The sequence below is a fragment of the Carcharhinus amblyrhynchos genome, chromosome 2 (genome assembly GCF_965287045.1).
Source record: "Carcharhinus amblyrhynchos chromosome 2, sCarAmb.v2.hapA, whole genome shotgun sequence".
In the NCBI taxonomy this organism is placed as follows: Eukaryota; Metazoa; Chordata; class Chondrichthyes; order Carcharhiniformes; family Carcharhinidae; genus Carcharhinus; species Carcharhinus amblyrhynchos.
This window is the reverse complement of record NC_137325.1, coordinates 113,370,205-113,392,357: the sequence shown is the minus strand read 5'-3', so window position 1 is coordinate 113,392,357 and position 22,153 is coordinate 113,370,205. Positions and strand designations below refer to the sequence as shown.

The 22,153-nt window shown below is 43.3% G+C and overlaps 1 protein-coding gene across 15 annotated transcripts in view; it reads right to left on the bottom strand.

Annotated features, from left to right (window-relative positions):
* LOC145357750 (sickle tail protein homolog) overlaps positions 1-22,153 on the bottom strand; it is a 567,669-nt gene that overhangs the window by 52,573 nt on the left and 492,943 nt on the right. For all 15 annotated transcript variants that reach the window (XM_080211333.1, XM_080211229.1, XM_080211212.1 and 12 more), the window contains 3 exons: positions 20,392-20,490; positions 20,200-20,246; positions 13,102-13,268 (listed from right to left, as the gene is read on the bottom strand). In XM_080211333.1, coding sequence (XP_080067459.1) covers positions 13,102-13,268; positions 20,200-20,246; positions 20,392-20,490 — 313 coding nt within the window. The remainder of the gene's footprint in view (positions 1-13,101; positions 13,269-20,199; positions 20,247-20,391; positions 20,491-22,153) is intronic.

Sequence of the window (22,153 nt, the reverse complement as noted above, 5' to 3'; positions counted from 1 at the left end):
GTGTATAGTGCAGATGCATTTAAGGGGAAACTAGACAAGAATATGGCCAAGGAGGGAATAGCTGATGGTAGATTTAGAAGGGAAAAAAAAAATTGGATGCAGCTTGACTGGAGCAGAAACATGACAATAGGTTAGTTAAGCTGAATGCCCAGTTTCTGTTCAGTAATATCTTATTTAAGAAAGCAATTTAAGACACTCATCCAAACTCTTACATTCTTTGTTGCTCTGCTCTCCCTCAGACTTAGTTAAGCTCCAGCCCCTTCATTATCCATTGCTCAATTATTTTCAAAAGCTAGTGAAATTCTTCCTGCTTTTTTTGTCTTTCACATTTCTCCAGAATGTAGAGCGCACGAAGCGATCCCACAATTGATCGAACAGGTCAAAGCTCTACAGTCCTGTCACATCCAGTCGTGAACTTTGATGGACAATTAAACAACTAATTGGAGGAGTAGGCTCCACAATTATTCATTCTGAATATGGACCGAGTCTAGCACACCAGAAGCTCCCGCCATCAGTCAGAACTGCAGAGTCATGCCCAGTACTGACCCCATCCCAAGGTTTTCATCATCACAGACTCCAGATTTCTGACAAGTTTCAGCCACTTCTGTACAGCTACAACACTGGCACTTACCTGACAACATGCAATTTTAAAAAAAGCTTTCATAGGATAGGATGGTCTCTGGCTCGGCCAGCTTTTGTTGTCTTTCTCTAATTATCCTCGAGAAGGTGATGGCAAGCCACTGCCTTACTCTGCTGCAGTCCACAACGTGTGGATACACCCAAAATGTTGCTGGGGAGCGAGCACCAGGATTTAGAACCAGCAACAGCGAATGAACAGAGATTTATTTCCAAGTCAGGACGGAGTGACGTGGAAGGAAATTTGGAGGTGGTGATGTTCCCAAGCACCCACTGTCCTTGTCCTTTGAGGTGGTAAAGATTGTGGGTTTGAAAGGTGCTGTTAAAGACTTGGTGAGTTTATGCAGTGCATTTTGTAGATGGTAAACATTGCTGCCACTGTACATTAGTGGTGGAGGAAGCAAATGTTTAAGGTCATGGGTGGATGCCAGTCAAGCAGGCTGCATTACATAGAAACTAGAAGCAGGAGTAGGCCATTCGGCTCTTCAAGCCTGTCCGCCATTCATTTTAATCATGAAATTCAATATTCTGTTCCTCCTTCTCCTCATATCCCTTGATTCCTTTAGCCTGTAGAGCTTTATCTAATTTCTTCTTGAAATCAGACAACCTTTTGGCCTCAACTACATTCTGTGGTAATGAGTTCCAGTTATACAGCACCCTCTTGGTGAAGAAATTTCTCCTCACCTCAGTTCTAAAAGATTTATCCCTTATCCCCAATCTATGACATCTCGTCCTGAAAAAGCATGATCTCAAGTCCACCTCAGCTGAGCTGGGAATCAAGCTAACACAGTTGCTGTTATTCTGTACCACATGCCAGCCAATTGAGCTAACCAACCCCAATTGGTGTTGTACTTGAGTATTGTTGGAACTGCACTTATCCAACAAGTAGCGACTATTCCACCACTCTGACTTGTGTCTTGTAGCTGGTGGACAGGTTTTGGGGAGTCAGGAGGTGAGTTACTCAGCACAGAATTGTCAGCCTCTGACTTGTTCTTGTAGACACAGTATCTATAGTTTCTGATCAATAATAATGTCCAAAATGTTGGTGGTGAGGGATGCGATGATGCTAATGACGTTGAATGTCAAGGAGACATGTTTAGATTCTCTCTTGTGAGAGATGGTCTGTGTCTGGTATTTATATGGTGTCGTCTAGGCCTTGCTGCATATGGACATTGACTGCTTCAGTATTTGAGGAGTTGTGAATGGTGCTGAACATTCATCAGCAAACATCCCCACTTCCGATTTTATTATGGAGGGAAAGTTATTGATCAAGTAGCTAAGATGGGTGAACCTAGAACCACGAGAAACTCCCACAGTGCTAGGACTAAGATGATTGACTTCCAAAAACCACAGCTATCTTCCTTTGTGCTGGGTAGGACTTCAACCAATGGACAGCTATCCCCGCCCCTCAATTCCCTTTGACTCCAGTTTTGCTAGGGCTCCTTGATGTCACATTTGGTTCATTGTTGCCTCAACGCCAGGACCTGTCACACTCACTTCACCTACTGGGTTCAGCTCCTTTTGTCCATGTTTGGACCAAGGATGTAATAAGGTCAGGAGCTGAATGATCCTAGCAGAATCAAAACTGGGCATCATTAAGCAGGTTATTGTTAGTAAGTGCTGCTTGGTAGCATTGTCAACAATACCTTCCATCATTACGTTGATAATTGAGAGTAGACTGTTGGAGCAGTAAATGGCTGGGTTGGATTTGTCTTGCTTTTTGTGGACAGGACATACTTGGGCAATTTTTCACATTGCTAGGTAGATGTAACAGTTCATGAAGGCACAAACCCATAGCTGTATGAATAACTGGATTTTAGCTAAATGTAGTCAGGAGGCTAAATAGGGAGGAATAAACTTGAAAGCACAGAACAATTTATAGCCTCCTTAATTATGACCTTGATTGCTTTCCAATACATTGACTGAGCTGTCAGAAATATTCTGATAGGCTCCAAGTGTACATAATCTAACAATAAAAGCAAACAGCATGGATGATGGAAATGAGATGAAAATAGAAATGCAGGGCAATCACAGGGCAATAGGCAGCATCAAGAAAAGGATTAATACTTTAGCCATAATTTCCCATCAATCCTTATACAAAAAACACCCTCCTCCACCTTCTATTGCTGATTTATATGGCAGACATTTCAGATTCCATTTTAAAGATTTAATGCATTGCGTGTGTTTCAACAACAACTACCTATTTCAATGCATATAGTTGTTTTATCAGTTTAGATATACTGACTACACACAATACATTGGAGGTTGAAAAAAGGGAAATGATATTTCAAAGTCCACCCACTAGACTGGCACAGCAGCTTTTAAATCTATCACATCCAGCCTGAAACATTGAAGTTGCCAGGAAGTAGTCCACTATGAACATCGACAGAGCTCGCTCCTGGCTAACCATGACAGGTCTCATAATTATACACACAGTGTTATAGTGTAATCATGAGGACATATCACTGTATAATCCATATTTACTACCTCAGGTATGGCATGACGGCCTCAGAATAATTGTGGTTTCAGCCAAATTCAAAAATTCACCTCAGGAGGGAAGTGGATTTTGTTAATTTTTTTTAAGTTTTAAGTTTACTTGTTAGTGCCACAGGTAGGCTGACATTGCAGTGTTAATGAAGTTACTGTGAAATTCCCCTATTTGCCATACTCTGGAGCTTTTTGGGTATACTGGGGGTGGCGCGGTGGCACAGTGGTTAGCACTGCTGCCTTGCAGTGCCAGAGACCCGGGTTCGATTCTCGGCTTGGGTCACTGTCTGTGCAGAGTTTGCACGTTCTCCCTGTGTCTGCATGGGTTTCCTCCGGGTGCTCCAGTTTCCTCACACGTTCTGTAAGATGTGCTGGTTAGATGCATTAATCCAAAGAGGTGCTGGACTGTGGTGACTAGGGGAATTTCATGGTAACTTCATTGCAGTGTTAATGTAAGCCTTACTTGTGACTAATAAATAAACTTTACTTTTTACATTGAGGGAGAATTTAGCATGGCCAGTGCACTAACCAGCATGTCTTTCAGACTAAGGGGGGAAACCGGAGCACCCGGAGGAAACCCACGCAGACATGGGGAGAACGTGCAAACTCCACAGTCACCCAAGCCAGGTATTAAACCCAGGTTCCTGGTGCTGTGAGGCAGCAGTACTAACCACTGTTCCTTGATAAAAGCCATTTTGCTACAGTGGTGGGACAGAAACCTGATTGGAGGGATTCAAACATAGGAATTCTGGGAAAGATGGATTTGGATTTGGGAAACACATCCAAGGGCATATTCCGACCTTGGGTGTCTGTCTGTGTGGAGCTTGCACATTCTCCCCATATCTGCATGGGTTTCCTCCCACAGTCCAAAGATGTGCAGGTTAGGTGGATTGGCCATAGTAAATTCACAGGTTAAGGAGATGGGGCGAGAGGGGTGTACATGGGTTAGACTATCTTTTGGAAAGTCAGTGCAGACTCATTGGGCTGAATGGCTTCCGTCTGCACTTTAGAGATCCTATGGTGTAGAAGGGGCATTAGCAAAAGTAGGTACATGAAGTCAGGTCACAAATCAAGTGTGAACTCAATGAATAACAGAAATGGCTCAAGGGTTTAAATGCCCTACTCCCGTCCCTATGTTTTCAGGTGGCAGAAAAAAAAAGAAAAATTTATGGTAAAACATAACTGCAGGACTCTATCTCAAAACTCTTCCTGCAGGCAGTGAGAATTCTTCAGTGTACCAATGCGCCACTAAATTAGTCATTTTAATAAGATAAATGACACATTTATTCAATAATGTGGGTTTTAGAACTACCATTAAACTTAAATTCTTTTGACATTACTTAAGATGTAAACAATAAAATTACTGGCTTAAAAGCACAACACATGGAAATACATTGTGCAGAATTACAGTTGCCAGTGGTTATCTGAATTGGGAATTTGGTGATGGTTCACAACCATGGTTTGCTTTCCTGGTGTGTATTGTGACCCACAGTTTCAGTCAGATATTCAATAGTAAGAACAAAGAAAATCACAGCACAGGAATAGGCCCTTCGGCCCTCCAAGCCTGCACCGACCATGCTGCCTGACTGAACTAAAATCACCTACCTTACTGGGGACCACATCCCTCTATTTCCATCCTATTCATGTATTTGTCAAGACGCCCCTTAAAAGTCACTACTGTATCTGCTTTCCACAACCTCCGTTGGCAATGAGTTCCAAGCACCCACCACACTCAAAAAAACTTGCCTTGTACGTCTCCTTTAAACCTTGCCATTTGCACCTTAAACCTATGCCTCTAGTAATTGACTCTTCCACCCTGGGAAAAAGCTTCCGACTATCCACTCTGTCCATGCTCCTCATAATCTTGTAGACTTCTATCGGATCGCCCATCAACCTCCATCGTTCCAGTGAGAACAAACCAAGTTTCTCCAATCTCCTCTCATAGCTAATGCCCACCATGCCAGGCAACATTCTGGCAAATCTTTTCTGTAACCTCTCCAACACCTCCACATCCTTCTGGTAGTGTGGCGACCAGAATTGAACACTATATTCCAAGTGCAGCCTAACTGAGATTCTATAAAGCTGCAACATGACTTGCCAATTTTTCAACGCAATGCCTCAGCTGATGAAGGCAAGCATATCATATGTCTTCTTGACTAACTTCTCCATCTGCACTGCCACTTTCAGTGACCTGTGTTCTTGTACACACAGATCCCTCTGGCTATCAATACTCTTAAGGATTCTGTCATTTGCTTTATATTTCCTCTCTATATTAGATATTCCAAAATGCATTACCTCATTTGTCCAGATTAAACTCCATCTGCCATCTCTCCACCCAAGTCTCCAACCAATCTATGTCCTCTGATGGCCCTCATCGCTATCTGCAAATCCACCAACCTTTGTCATCTGCAAACTTACTAATCAAACCAGTAACATTTTCCTCCAAATCATTTATATATATTACAAAGAGCAAAGGTCCCAGCACTGATTTCGGAGGAACACTACTTGTCGCAGCTCTCCATTCAGAAATGCACCTTTCCATTGCTACCCTCTGTCTTCTATGACCGAACCAGTTCTGTATTTACCTTGCCAGCTCACCTCTGATCCCATGCATCTTCACTTTCTGCACTCGTTTGCCATGAGGGACCTTGTCAAAGATCTGACAGTAGTCCATGTAGACAACAACCACTGCCCTACCCTCAATCATCATCACTTCCTCGGATCAAGTTAGTGAGACACGACCTCCCTTTCACAAAACCATGTGTCTCTCACGAATACATTCACTTATTTTGAAGTAGGAGTAAATCCTGTCTCGAAGAATCCTCTCCAATAATTTCCCTACCACTGAAGTAAGGCTCACCGGCCTGTAATTACCTGGATTATTCTTGCTATCCTTCTTAGACAAAGGAACAACATTGGCAACTCTCCAAACCTCTGGGACCTCCCCTGTAGCCAGTGAGGATACAAAGATTTCTCTCAAGGCCCCAGCAATTTTCTCCCTTGCCTCTCTCAGTATTCTGGGGTGTATCAAATCAGGCCCTGGGGCCTTGTCTACCCTAATGTTTCTCAAGAACCCTTTTTGATCTCAACATGACTCAAAGTATCTACACATCTTTCCCAGATTCAGCATCCACCAAGCCCTTCTCTTTGGTGATTAGTGACGCAAAGTACTCATTTAATCTCTTGCTCATTTCCTCTGACTCCATGCACAGATTCCCTCCCCTGTCCTTAACTGAGCTATCCCTTTCCTTAGTTACCCTCATGCTCTTTATATATGTATAAAAGTCCTTAGGATTTTCCTTAATCCTGCTAGCTACTGATTTTTCGTGACCCCTTTTAACCTTCCTTATCCTTGCTTAAGTTTCTTTCTACTTTCCTTGTATCCCACACTTGCTTAGTATGTTCCCAGTCTCTTAGCCTTAACAAATGCTTCCTTTTCCTCTTTGACTAGGCTCACAATATCCAAAGTTCCCAAAACTTGCTGTGCTTATCCTTCATCCTAATAGGAATGTGCCAGTCCTGAATCTCTATCAATTTACACTTGAAAGCCTCCCACATGCCAGATGTTGATTTGCCCTCAAACATCTGCCTCCAATCTACACTCTTCAGTTCCTGCCTAATATTGTTGTAATTAGCCTTGGCCCAATTTAGCAACTTAACTTGAGGACTACACTTATCTTTATCCATCAATAACTTAAAGCTTAATAAGTTGTGGTCACTATTCCCGAACTGCTCCCTTACTGAAACGTTGACCACCTGGCTGGGCTCATTCCCCATACCAGGTCCAGTATGGTGCCTTCCCTCGTTGGACTATCTACGAAGTGTTTCAAGAAGCCCTCCAGGATGCTCCTTACAAACTCTGTCCCATCCACGCCCCTCGCACCAAGTGAGTCCCAGTCAATGTAGGGGAAGTTAAAATCTCCCACCATAACAACCCTGTTACTTTTACACCTTGCCAAAATTTGCCTACATATCTGTTCCTCCATTTCCCACTGGCTCTTGGACGGCCTATAGTAAACCCCCAACATTGTGATTACACCCTTCCTATTCCTGAGCTCTATCCATACTACCTTGCTGTATGAGCCCTCTTGAGGTGTCCTCCCACAGTACAGCTGTAAAATTCTCCTTAACTAGTCGTGCAACTCCCCCACCCCGTATATATCCCCCTCTATCTGGTTGGAGAAACTGGGACTTTTCTCCTTAGAAAGATGGAGATTAAGGGGAGACATGATAGAGGTATATAAAATACTGAAGGGAATAGATAGAGTCAATAGTGAAAGGCTGCTCCCTAGATTGGGTACAATTACGAGAGGTCATGATCTAAGGGTGAGGGGGGAGAAGTATAATTTGGATACGAGAGGAAGGTTCTTCACGCAGAGGGTCATGGGGGTATGGAACGCGCTACTGAGTAGGGTGGTGGAGGCAGGCACGTTGGACTTGTTTAAGGTTTACTTAGATAGACACATGAGCAAAACAAGGATGGAGGGTTATAGTAGGGGGTATTAAATAGGTTCAGGGCCTCGGGAGACACCGGAAATGCAGACTTACATGTTAATGTTTTTGTCTTTTTATTCCGCAGGTGGCGGTCCACCTTGTTGTCAAACAAGGGGCATGCACACGGTGGGTCGTGCGTGGGCTGCTCTTGGAGGTTCCGGGAGTGGCCTAGTACTTCGTGTCGGTGTGTGTGCTTGATCCTGGACCGGTAGACGGGCGCCGCAACAGCTCAGTGACTAGCACTGCTAGCTGTGCAGATACATGGATTTGGGCCTGTGTCTGTGGGAGTTTGTGCATTCTCCCTGTGGTTGCGTGGGTTTCCTCCGGGCGCTCCGGTTTCCTCCCACACCCCAAAGATGTGCTCTTAGGCTGATTGGTTTTAACCAAATTGACACTATTCTCCCCTGAATCTGGCTAAGTTAGGGGTTCCACTCGCAGACACGCAGGGCAGGGTAGGTGTAGGAGGATGCGGCGGCATGGGCTCGTTGGGCCGAAGGGCCTGTTTCCCGTGCTGGGTTGTTCTTTGTTCTGTCCCACCTGAAACATCTGTATTCTGGAAATGTTAAGCTGCCAATCCTTTCCTTCCCTTAACCAAGTCTCTGTAATTTATGTTTTGTGTGATATAATCAACAATTGCCCAATAGGTCCTCTCCAGGGTTCAAAGTGTCATGTAACGCAGAGCATACCAAAATTAATCCAGGTGGCATAAAATACAAACTGGCAGACATGGCTCCATTAATAATAATCAAGGGCCATTCCATCAGACTAGTGCTAAAACCACAAATTACACAGACTTTACAGCTCAGAAACAGGCCAAATGACTCAAAAGGTCAATGTTGGTATTTATGGCCTACGAGCCTCCTCACACCTAACAGATTAGTAACAGGAGACGTTGATCTGTTTCATCATCAGTTGACAATTTCAGGATAAAACCATGGACCTCACCGTTGATGTTTGGCTGAAAGTTTCAATTTCTTCCATAAATTTAGGTCGATTTCCACTAAATTGCCACCCAGATCTTTGCTCCTTCACCCAATTCTCCACTCTAAACAGAGCACCCAGAGGTACTACTTATATAAAGGTATTACAGCTGTTTCCATCAACATCCGTCTCAAGTTAAAATGAGCTGAGTGCAAAATAACATTAACCTCCACTTCACCACCCTGATACCAGATGTTATAATCACCTATCTGCTAGTTCTTGGCTCTTTTCTCAACTTGACCCAGAAATTTTAGTACAGGGTTGTCCATCATATAGCCTCTGGGCTACAAGCTAACCCATCACACCTCTCTACCTAGCCTGCAGGCTTTTGTTCAAAATATGGGTAAGTCTGAGCGAGTGCGCAAGACAGAGAGCGAGCGCACGTGCGCGCAAGACAGAGAGCGAGGGGGAGAGAGAGTGCACGTGTGCGAGAGGGAGTGCAAAAGAAGGATTGAAAGTGCATGTATGACAGAGAAAAAAAAGGTGAGTGCATGCGTATGCGTGTATCTGTGTGTATATACACACACACACACACACACACACACACACACACACACACACACACACACACACACACACACGTGAGGGGGGGTAAGGAGTGTACGTGAGAATCTGAGTGTGTGTGGGACACTGAGTGCTACAATCCTGAGACAGAGAATGAGCCAGACATACATATATCCTTCTCCTCTTACCACTCCAAAAATCTATTCACAAAGCAGGCCAGGAGAAAAGGAAAACCCAAGCTGAAAGGCAACCCACTGCTGATCTGTATGAATTCTGCTGAGGGCAGCACAGACTGTGCACCAGCAGAGGAGAATGCAAGGTCAGTGTTAATTAAATCCAATTCCTTAGCTTGATCCTGGTCCCCACCCCTTCCCCAGTGACCAGGGGTTGGTCTGTTCATCTCTGCTCCTTAAGTGAAAAAGCGAAAGGGATTTTATTGGCTAGCTCTGCTGCTTGGTGCTTTTTAGTGGTCATTTATATTACTCTTTTCAAAAAAGTTATCAATGTGGTACTTTGGGACCGATTTTTAAAGTTCATGTTTAACATTGTGCCAAACCTCTTCCCAAAATTTGCTCATCTGTCCCTTGAGTGAAAAAAATCTGAAATGTGGCCCCTCTTGCCAAAAAGTTGGAACACACTGCTTTAAGGTCTAAACATGTGTTTTCTACATAGTGAGGATAGAAGCAGAAATTTGCAACATTTTTCTTCAAGATAAAGGTTGGAATTCTTCAGCTGTTCACGCCCCGCTGCCAGTGAGGATGGAGAATTTGGTGCTCAGCCAAATATCCGTTCACTGCATGGGACCGGAGAACCTCACTAGCACGAATGGCTGGAGAATCCCACCCAGAGTCTCAACTGGCAGCTCAAAGCATAGCCACCATCTCCCAGCGAGTAATATAGCACAATGAAATGTTTCAGAAAAAAAATGCAGCATAAGGATGGATTGCATCTAAAAATGGGCAAACTGTAAATGTCAGCATGTAACATGAAATCTTAAGCCTCAAAAATCATTGTGGGTGATCTCCATTTTGAAATTTGGAAAAGCATAAAAAATTTCATATGAAATTAATGTGGCATGGGTAATTGGATAAGTGAATTGTACAAGTTTGCCTTTAACCACAATGAGAACATTTTAGAACCATCAAATTCATTCTCTTTGGCATCGTTACAGTGATGGCACTGTGCTTCAGATGTGGCGTGTTCAGTTCCTGAATCCTCCCTCCATAACAAATCAACTTCCTCTCCATCCATTAATTTGGAGGGCCTGCATTTTTGGATGACCTGATCAGTTTGTGCACCAATTGTATCCCACGATTTGATGACAAAACCACACAAAATATCCAGTGGGGCAACACACATATTTGCACTCTTTTTCAATCATCCAGCTGTTACGTTCAGTGTGAACGTGGTTCTTGAATAGCTTGTTGAGGCTCTCAGACTCAAAGGTTGAATCACAGACACTGGAGCGCCCGGTATAATGGCAATACGGGTGTAACTTCTTCATTTGCACCTCCTGATCTCACCAGTTGTATGGGATCTGAAAATGTCCCACATAAACAATCTGCATTCTTAACATAGGCTACACATTCCATTCATTATTGATCCATAACTTGTCAGTCCTCATCCAATCACTGTCAGGGACATGCACAAAATCTCTGACAGGGAACTTGAAGTACGAAGGATGTTTGAAAATTACCTTAGGCTTTAAGTTTGTACTGCCAGTCATGCAGGCTTGAACCACTGTGAATATTGTCATATCCTGCTGTTTTCAAACCTATCCACTCTATTGTTCACCTGCTGGGCATTTCAGAATTCATGCACACTTCATTCATGTTGCTGGTGTTTCGTCGTGGGTACTCGGATTTTTGCAACTGTTTGATAATGATCCACTGGAAATTGGTCATTTCAGCATCGTGATCAGAGTGTCACAGAGGTTTACAGCATGGAAACAGGTCCTTTGGCCCAACTTGTCAATGTTGCCCAGTTTTTACCACTAAGCTAGTCCCAACTGCCCACATTTGGCCCATATCCCTCTGTACCCATCTTAGCCATGTAACTGTCTAAATATTTTTTAAAAGACAAAATTGTACCTGCCTCTACTACTGCTTCTGGCAGCTCATTCCAGACATTCACCACTCAGTGAAAATATTGCCCCTTTGGACCCTTTTGTATCTCTCCCCTTTCACCGTAAACCCATGCCCTCTAGTTTTAGGCTCCCCTACCTTTGGGAAAAGATGTTGACTATCTATCTTATTTATTGCCCCTCATTATGTTATAGATATCTAGAAGATCACCTCTAAGTCTCCTACACTCCAGGGAAAAAAGTCCCAGTCTATCCAGCCTCTCTTTATAATGCAAACTATCAAGTCCGGATAGCATCCTAGTAAGTTTCTTCTGCAACCTTTCTAGTTTAATAATATCCTTGATATAATAGGGTGACCAGAACTGTACAGTATTTCAAGTGTGGCCTTACCAACATCTTGTACAACTTCAATAAGACATCCCAACTCATGTATTCAGTGTTCTGACCAATGAAACCAATAATGCCGAATACCTTCTTCACCACTCTGTCCACCTGTGACTCCACTTTCAAGGAGCTTTGAACTCGTGGATCTCTTTGCTCTGTAATTCTCCCCAACTCTCAATCATTAACTGAGTAGGTCCAACCATGGTTCAATCTACCAAAATGCATCACCTCACATTTATCAAAATTAAACTTCATCTTTTGGTAATCTCTGTCTTGGTCTTCTGCCCTTACACTAGGCATTTTCCGTGGATAGGTTTATGGACGAAAAGGGATTGGTTTAGGTTAGTGGGTCATTGTTTTTTAACTGGTCGGCGCAACATCGTGGGCCGAAGGGCCTGTCCTGCGCTGTAATGTTCTATGTTCTATTTTCATTCCATAAATTGACTGCATCAACTGGCAGTCACATGGAAATGTTTGCTGCATTCAGAGTTTGATCTGGCCCACTTAAATGCACGAGGCATGTCTGGTGATAGCGTAACCATTCAGTCCACACAAGGACCTATTACAAATCACAGAATACTACAATGCAGAAGAGGCCCTTTGACACATTGAGTCTGCACTGACACATGAAAGGTTCTGACCTGCCCACCTAATCCCACTTGCCTGCATTTGGTCCAAAAGAATGCATTACGATGCATGTTTCTCAAGATCAGGTCAGTGGCTGGACCTGGCTCTCTCGCCATCAGGGTGGGATGTCTGGTAGAGATAAAGGTGGGAAAGGTCTTGGCAAGGGCGGTGCTAAACAGGACCGGAAAGTTCTCTGCGATAATATCCAGGGAATAACTAAGCCTACTCTGTCGACTCGCTCGGCATGGGGGCGTTAAGTACATTTCAGGCCTCATCTACAAAGAAACCCTCAGAGTCCTAACGGTTTTCTTGGAGAACATCATTTGGGATTCAGTTACCTACGCCGAACATGCCAAATGCAAGACTGTTACTGCCATGGATATTGTGTATGACCTAAAACCGCCAAGGACAAACCCTCTACAGTTTTGGTGGTTGAAAACTTAAGGAAAATATTTCATGATACATTTGGTCCTGGGAATCTTTCTTCTTCCTTTCTCACAAAAGCAACACCAAATTCTGTCAATGTAGCAGAGTTACTTGATACAAATGTTATAACCAGCTTTGCAGTTCATTAGTTTTACTGAAAGGCTGAAACATGTCACGGCTGGAAAGGCAGCAGGGGCAACTGAGTATATACAAAAACACAATCTCTTGACCAGGAAAATGGGGCTGTCTTGTACACTGGGTCAACTTATATGTCACAATCTACAATAATCAAACAGCTCGCCATTGCATCACTGGGCTACGTTTATTGACCAATGCTACTTTTACTATTCGAATTGAATACAGATACAGAATCCTAAAAACTGATTCTTTAAAGGTCAAGCCATAATCTCATTGCAACCAAAATGTTTAAATGCTGTAGCACGGTAACATTTATCCAGACAGAAACTGATCAGGGATACCTGGGACTGTCTCAAATGTTGCAGCTGCAGGCGCAGATCGAGAATATTCCTCCGTAAATCGTATACGTTGTTTTGAATTTGTTGCTGACAAGAAGCAGAAGGTTGGACAACACCAGAAGACTCCAAAAGAATCCCAGAGCTCTTCAACACTGTTGTACTTGTTGCAGCTGCAAGAGGAACATTACCACATTAGAATTAAGAACAAAATCATAGAATCCCTACAGTGCAGAAGAGGCCATTTGGCCCATCGAGTCTGCACCAGCTCTGACACAGCATCCCACACAGGGCCTTTCCCCCACCCCATCCACGTAACCCCACACATTTACGCCATTAATCCATCTGCCCTATACATCTTTGGGCACTAAGGGGCATTTTACCATGGCCAATCCACCTCATCTGCACATCTTTGGACTGTGGGAAGGAAAATGGCGCACCCAGAGGAAACCCTCACCGACAGAGGGAGAACGCAAAATTGAACCTGGATCCCTGGAGCTGTGAGGCAGCAGTGCTAACCACCGTGCATTTTTTAAGTCCGGTCCAAGCATGCCTGCAATAATTACAAATTTTATTAATAAAGGAGATCGTATGACTGTCTAAAAGAACAGTTGTTACAGAATCATGACAGGTTCCAAATTTTCATCAAATAAATAATCTGAATGATAATGCACATATATCCTTTCAGATTTCAACTGTCACTCATCCAGACTATGGAACTGACCAAATTCAATTCAAATTAAGCAATTCCACTGTGGCAATTAGTAATACACCAGGATTACAACACAGCACAGTGTTAAGCTGTGATGGAATCACACCTGGCAACTCAAAGGACGGGATTTTCCAGCCAGGCTCACCCTAAAGCCGGAAATCCTGTCCAAGGTCAACGAGCCTTTGCATGGTCCATGTTCCACCTGCTACTATTCCCGTGGTGGACAGGACGGGAAAATTGCACCCAAAAGTGTCTAAGTTATGCACGTGTAGAAGCCTTGTGCTAAAATGAAAATCAATTTAAAATACCAAAACTTCCAAATAATATTTTGTACTTTACACATAACATTAAAAAGATACACATCATCTAATGCTGGGAAAGATTTAGCCACATTTTCAATTTGGAACAAAAATCATTAAAACTTTTGCCATTTTATGTTTGATTTATGGATATTCTACTTCAAACTGGATTGCAAACACTGTTTAACCACATTTTCACAGACTACTTGATGGTAATCACCTCTGAGACCTGTAGTTCAAACTAATCCAGATAAATGGAATCAGTTCTCTCTCTCTCTAACAGCTAAGGTTCCCAAACAAAATCAATTTATTCCAGTCCAGTCCTTCGTGAGCTGCAGCCCATAGCTCAAATGTACTCATAATTTGATATTAAATTGTGCAATCGCATTCAGTAATCGGCAAGCTAGGCTGAAGTGGGAACTGGAAATGCCACAATTATAGCAAAGCACTATGAAACTACACCTGGTTTGTGCTACATCTAACCTGGTTGTTATTTGGTAGAGGAGAACATTCAAAACACCAGACTAGTCTCTCACTGAGATAACATAAGAACATAAGAAATAGGAGGAGTAGGCCATCTAGCCCTTCGAGCCTACCCCGCCATTCAATAAGATCATGGCTGATCTGTCGTGGCTCAGTTCCACTTTCCCGCCCTCTCCCCATAACCCTTAATCCCCTCGCTTATCAAAAATCCATCAACCCGCTTCTTAAAAATATTTAGCGAGGCAGCCTCCAACACTTCAACAGGCAGAGAATTACAGAGATTCACCACCCTTTGAGTGAAGAAGTTCCTCCACAACTCCGTTCTAAACCGCACCCCCTTTATCTTGAGGCTGTGCCCCCTAGTCCTACTGTCCTTTCTGAGCGGGAAGAGTCTCTCCACCTCTATCCTATCCATCCCATTCATACGCCCCAACGAGATCTCCCCTCATTCTTCTAAACTCTAACGAGTACAAGCCTAGTTTATTCAGCCTCTCCTCATAGCTCAACCCCCTCAACTCCGGTATCAGCCTAGTAAACCTCCTCTGCACTCCCTCCAAGGCCAAAATATCCTTGCGTAAGTGCGGCGACCAAAACTGCACACAGTACTCCAGCTGCGGCCTCACCAATGCCCTATACAGCTGCAGCAAGACCTCCCTACTTTTATATTCAATCCCCCTCGCTATGAAGGCCAGCATCCCATTCGCCTTCCTGACCACCTGCCGGCTGGGTTTTTGCGACTCATGCACAAGGACCCCGAGGTCCCTCTGCACCGTCGCCTGCTGCAGTTTTTCACCACATAAGTAATAGTCCTTCCTACCATTATTCCTACCAAAGTGGACCACATACCAATAATTTCATTTTAAAAAAAAAATCATACCTCACAGGAAATACAACACCATTCACCTTCAAAATTCTTAATAGCATTAAAGACACACACAAAGTAGCATTAATAGCATCTCAAAGTGTCACATCTCTGGGAGGCATGATTGTACAGTGGCTAGCAAGGGAGCTGGATTTAATTCCAACCTTGTGTGACTGTCTGTATTTTTTTGCACGTTCTCCCTGTGTCTATGTGGGTTTTTCCCAGGTGTTCTGGTTTTATCCCACAGTCCAAAGATATGCAGGTTAGATGGACTGGCAATGCTGAACACGTAGGGTTACGGCAATAGGGTTAGGTGATTCGATGGGCTGAATGGCCTCCTTCTGCACTGAAGGAATTAGCTGATTCGAAGTGTTTCCTAATCTGAAAGTTAATAAAGTCTGCTATCCATATGCAGTGAGTAACAGTGGTCACTTATACAGAATATATAGAAATGTTGCAGAGGCCAGAGAAACTGGCGTTCTTTTTATTAGAACAGATTAAGTTAACAGTCTAATAGAATTTCAGTTGTGCTTGGTAAGGTAAATAGGAGGATGGGCAGGGACTGTTTTTCACTGGGTCATTAACTAAAAGCTGTAAATACAAAATCATCATCCACAGAAAGGAAGGGAGAAGTTGGCAGGATTTAATTTATGCTTGCCTGAACAAGAAACATCCACTGGAAACAAATCTTAAAATCAGAATCTATGATGGCTTTTGAAAAGGAGACTAATTTGAAATCTGACAGATTGGGGAACGAGATAAGTTGATAGCCCTTTCCTGACACAGGCCAAATTATTTCTGTAATTATAGCATAGAAGCTGGTTATTCAGCTCATCAGATCTGTGCTGACATCACTGTCCACATGACCAAACAACGCTAATCCCAATCATACATGATTGGAAATCAAGGAAACTTTATTTCCAAGTCCAGGTGATTTGTAAGAATGGCCTCAATACTGGGCCATGTTAGGTTGATTGGCCATGCTAAATTGCCCCTTAATGGTCAGGAGGACTAGCAGGGTAAATAGGTAGGGTTAAGAAGATAGGGCCTGGGTTGGATTGTCGTCGGTGCAGGCTTGATGTGCCGAATAGCTTCCTTCTGTACTGTAGGGATTCTAGATTCTATGTGGAATCCCGCTCATCACATTTACCCAGTCTGAGAAACCTTGTCATCTCTATTCCTTGCTTTTTGCTCACCACCTATCTCCAGTTCCATGGGGCCATATATTAACTTCACTACACCATGATAATTTTACAAGTCCCTTACTTGGAGCACAAAGTGCTATTTTGATAATTCATATTAACCACATTCACTACCTAGTCTCTGTTATTTCTGCAACAAATCTGTAAGAGCAATGAGTACATCCTACCTCTTATCATAATCCTACTTTTTAAAATATACTTTCATGGGATGTGGGCGTCGCTGTCAAGGGCAGCATTTGTTACCCACCCCTGAATACCCTTAAACCGACCTTGCTAGGTCATTTCAGAGGCAGTAAGGGTCAACCACATTGCTGAGTCCAGCCTGCGAAATGTAGGTCAGACCAGATCAGAAAGTTTCTTTCTCGAAAGGACATTAGTGACACAGATGGATTTTTATGACAAATTGATTAGATAGTTTCATGGTCATCAGTATGGAGATGAATTTCCAATTCCAGATTTACTAATCCACCAGCTGCCACGGTAGGATACGCACCCATGTCCCAGAGCATCAACCCTGGTTTCTGGATTGCTAGTTCAATGACATTACCAATGCGCCACCATTTCCCATGAAGAGATGCTTTAAACATGTTCCCACATTGACCCAATGAGCCATACAAATACTGGTTCTCGTACACGAGACTAATTGACTCCACATAAGGAGCAATGAAATAATGTATCTCACTACATGATCTTACAGTTGTAATCTCAGTGTTCCCATGAAAGAAAATACATGTAAACATGTGTTTGTGTTTTAGTAACTGCTGGATTTGATGGGTTAGAAAATTTCTGAATGTCTTGTAAAGAGCATCCGAGACTCAGCAATCATATCGTTCAGAGTTTACCCTTTAAATAAATCAAAACAAGCAGCCAAGGGCTGACTTATTTTGAACTAATGTTAACTCTGGAATAGAAGTAGCTATGCTTTCATCCCAAGCCAGAAAAGGGACAATCAAGAGATGAACATACGCTGCTGTATTTTATTAAGTTTTCACTTGCTGCCTCTGCAAACACAGAAATCAAGCTCCAGTGTCAAACAGGGACGAGTAAATCGTTATATTTGGGCTGATTTGGATTAATGATGTCAAAACGATTGAAGCTTTGCCCTGCTCAGATTCTGAGGCACATCAATACAAACTCAAGTTTAAATAAAAACCATAAAACAAAGAGTTTCATGTTGAAAGTGTAAAAACATCTGTGCACACACAATACCAATACTGCATCTCTCAATCTTTTTTTAACTTTGCAATTGGCTTGCGTCTAGGTTTGGCAGCTTTGCAGAGGTGCTGGATCCTGATGTACGGATATATATAATTTGTTGCGACTGAATCGATTTTCCTAATTTATTTCTGCTGCCAATTGGAAAGATACATTCAACCTAGAAGATTGTGCATGCAATTTACAGTGGATATGTGCACCTAATATCAAGTTCATTCAATCAGTGGCACTTGAACCTCCCTGTTCAGCACTATATTAGTACTTGAGCACATAATCAAGCCTATGTTTTAATATAGCACCAGTGGAATGCTAGATTATTAAAACTGTTTTCCTTCCAAATGAAACTGCATCTCCCTGATCTGGAAGTCTAGATGAGGAGACAGCTGAAAACAAACAAGTTCCAAAAAATCTTCTGATCAAAGATTATCGACACAAAACATTGACTGTTTCGCTCTGCAGAGATGCAGCCAAACATGCAGAGTTCTCCCAACATTTTCTGCTTTTATTTAAAAAGACAATGTTCATTTCCTGGAAGAGGCTTCACAAATATCCCCAACTTCAATGATGGGACAGACCAACACATCAGTGCAAAAGCATTTTCAACTGTCTTCAGCCAGAAGTGCCAAGTGAATGACCCAACTGGGCAGCCTCCAGATGTCATAGTCATCAGTCAATTCGATTCACTCCACGTGGTATCAAGAAATGTTTGAAAGCATTGGATACTGCAAAGCCAATGCGCTCTGACAATATTCCGGCTACCATACTGAAGACTTGCACTCCAGAATTTGTCATGTCCCTAGTCAAGCAATTCCAGTACAGCTACAATACTGGCATCTGCATAGCAATGTGGAATGAAAAGAGAGAATCGAACCATCGCATCTCGACATTATCACTGTTGAGTCCCCCACTATCACATCCTGGGGTTACCACTGACCAAAAACTGAACTGGCCATCTACCTAGCAATGAGGAATGTCCTGTACACATGAAATAAAACAAATCCAACCCAGCCAACTACCATTCCATCAGTCTACTCTCAAATGATCAGTAAAGTGATGGAAGAGGTCATCAACAGTGCCATTAAGTGGCACTGGCTTTAGCAATAAACTGCTCACTAATGCTCAGTTTGGGTTTCGCCAGGGGCACTCAGCTCTTGACCTCATTCAGCCTTGGTTCAAACATGGACCAAAAGAGCTGAACTCTACAGATGAGGTAAGAGTGACTGCCCTTGACATTAGGGCAGCATCTGACCAAGGTGTGACTTAAAGGAGCACGAGCAAAGCTGGCAATTTGTGTAAAACTATCCACAGATGACTACACAATGTTTAGCACACAATATTCTGCGCCATTTGCAACTCCTCAATTACTGAAGCAGCCCAAGGCCCAATACAGCAAGACCGGGTCAACATCCAGGCTTGGGCTGAGAATTGGTAAGTAATATTCACACCAGATAAGTGCCAGACACTGACCATCTCCAACGAGAGAATCTAACCATTGCCACTTGATATTACTATTGCTGAATCTCCCACTATCCTGAGAGTTACCACTGACCAAAAACTGAACTGGACGAGCTATATAGAAACTAGCTACAAAAATATTCAGAATCCTGCTGAGTAATTCACCTCCTGACTCTCCAAAAACCTGCCCACAAGGCACAAGTCAGGAATGTGATGGACTACTCTCCATTTGTCTGGATGAATACATCCACAACAACACTCAACAAACTTTACACCATCCAAGACAAACTGCTTAATTGACATCCCATCTACAAACGTTCACTCCCTCCATCACTGACACAGAGTGGGCAGTGTGTACCATTTACAATGTGCACTGCAAAAACTCAGCAAACCTCCTTCGACAGCACCTTCCAAACCCACAGCCACTACCATCTAAAAGGACATGGGCAGCAGACACATGGGAACACCACTACCTGCAAGGTTCACTCCTAGCCACCTACCATTCTGACTTAGAAATATATTGCTGTCCCTTCACTGTTGCTGGGTCAAAATCCTTGAAGTCTCTCAGTAATAACACTGTGGGTGTATCTATACCACGTGGACTGCAGCAGTTCAAGGCGGCAGCTCACCACCACCTTTCCAAGGGCAATTAGGGATGGGCGATAAACACTGGCCTAGGCAGTGATGAGCAGATCACATGAATGACTAAAACAAATGGTACTGTTAACTTCAAAATTTGATCAGTCCTCTTCCTCTTGAGTGCAATAAGCGGGCCCACGTGGCAATGAAAAGAATTTGCATTGAACAATACATGCAGACATCACGGAAGTTTCAGAAAACAATAGTTTCAGTTACTGGAGAATGAAGAAAAAGTACCTTGTGCCTCAGAACTGCTGCTATGTGCTGTAGCTTTTATCTTCTCACTGAAATAGCGAAGAAGGAATACAAATTAAACATAAAAAACAGAATTTATATGTCAAAATACAATTATTTGTCATAATTCTCTAGGTAGCCAAAATCACATTACATAGACACTACAAAAGTTGCAAAGCAGCTTCATTCTCTCACCTCGGAGCTTCCTTTGCATTACTGCCCCCCTTGAAGAGAGCAGACTGAACAAGACCCGTCAAACTAGCGATTTGCTTCTCCATAGCTTTCATTCGCTGCCTAAATAAAAACAGGCACAATTTAGGTGAGTATTAACAGCTATGTCAAATAAATATCCTACTAAAGTCAGACTGTATTAAAGAACATCCCACAAACACTGAAGAATCAAATTGAAATTCAAAATGAAACATATTTGCTACACAGCATTTGGAATTTATATTATGTCACTATGTTGAGTCACTGCTGGTGTAAAGAATAGATCATGAGTCAACAAGCAAAATTCAGGAGGATACGACACCCTGACTGGCAAAGGCCAATCGATTTTGTTTGGATATACCTGATCTTAAGATGTAAGCAACACTGACTAGGCCACATTTACTATCCAGCTTTAGTCATTAGTTGGTGGTTCTTCTCTTTTCAGTCCTGGTCATGGTGGAGCTAGTATGTTTGTTAGATGTGGAATAAATGCGGTTCTATAAATATAAAAGTTTGTAACTTCACTGAAAGAAGCAACTTGTGCTGCTCCCTAAACTCAGAGCGGCCTGCTCCCTGCACTCAGGGTGGTAAGTATTGGTCAGGGTAGCAGTGGTATTGGATTGGATTCCCCTTATGTTTGGGTTGACCCAGTGCTTGTGCCGCAGGAGGGGGTTCCCATGTCTATTAGAGGGTGGGGAGGTGGAGTTTTTTTTCAATGCAGATTGGCGGTAAGATCCCTTTAGACCTTGGCTCTATCAGGCTCCGCCTCACCAGTGTGACAGCAGAAACCAGGCCCCCAGATTCCCTGTGAACTGAGTGCCTGAACATAGAATTCCTACATTCCTACAATACAGAAGGAGGCCATTCGGCCCATCGAGACTGCACCAACAAGCATCCCACCTATGCCCTACCGGATGTATCTACCTTATTCCCCCGATACTAAGGGACAATTTGTCATGGTCAATCAACCCAACCCGGAGGAAACGTACGCAGATAGAGAGAGATTGTCTCCACACAAACAAACAGTCACCTGAGGCTGGAATTAAATCTGGGTTGCTGGCACTGAGGCAGCAGTGCTAACCACTGTGCCACCACGCTGAATCTCATAAGAACATAAGAAGATAAGAAATAGGAGCAGGAGTAGGCCATCTAGCCCTTCGAGCCTGCCCCGCCATTCAATAAGATCATGGCTGATCTGTCGTGGCTCAGTTCCACTTTCCCGCCCTCTCCCCATAACCCTTAATCCCCTCTCTTATCAAGAACCCATCAACCCGCTTCTTAAAGATATTTAGCGAGGCAGTCTCCACCACTTCAACGGGCAGAGAATTTCAGAGATTCACCACCCTTTGAGTGAAGAAGTTCCTCCTCAACTCCGTTCTAAACCGCCTCCCCTTTATCTTGAGGCTGTGCCCCCTGGTCCTACTGTCTTTTTTGAGCGGGAAGAGTCTCTCCACCTCTATCCTATCCATCCCATTCATCATCTTATACGTCTCAATGAGATCTCCCCTCATTCTTCTAAACTCTAACGAGTACAAGCCTAGTTTATTCAGCCTCTCCTCATAGCTCAACCCCCTCAACTCCGGAATCAGCCTAGTAAACCTCCTCTGCACTCCCTCCAGGGCCAAAATATCCTTGCGCAGGTGCGGCGCCCAAAACTGCACACAGTACTCCAGCTGCGGCCTCACCAATGCCCTATACAGCTGCAGCAAGACCTCCCTACTTTTATATTCAATCCCCCTCGCTATGA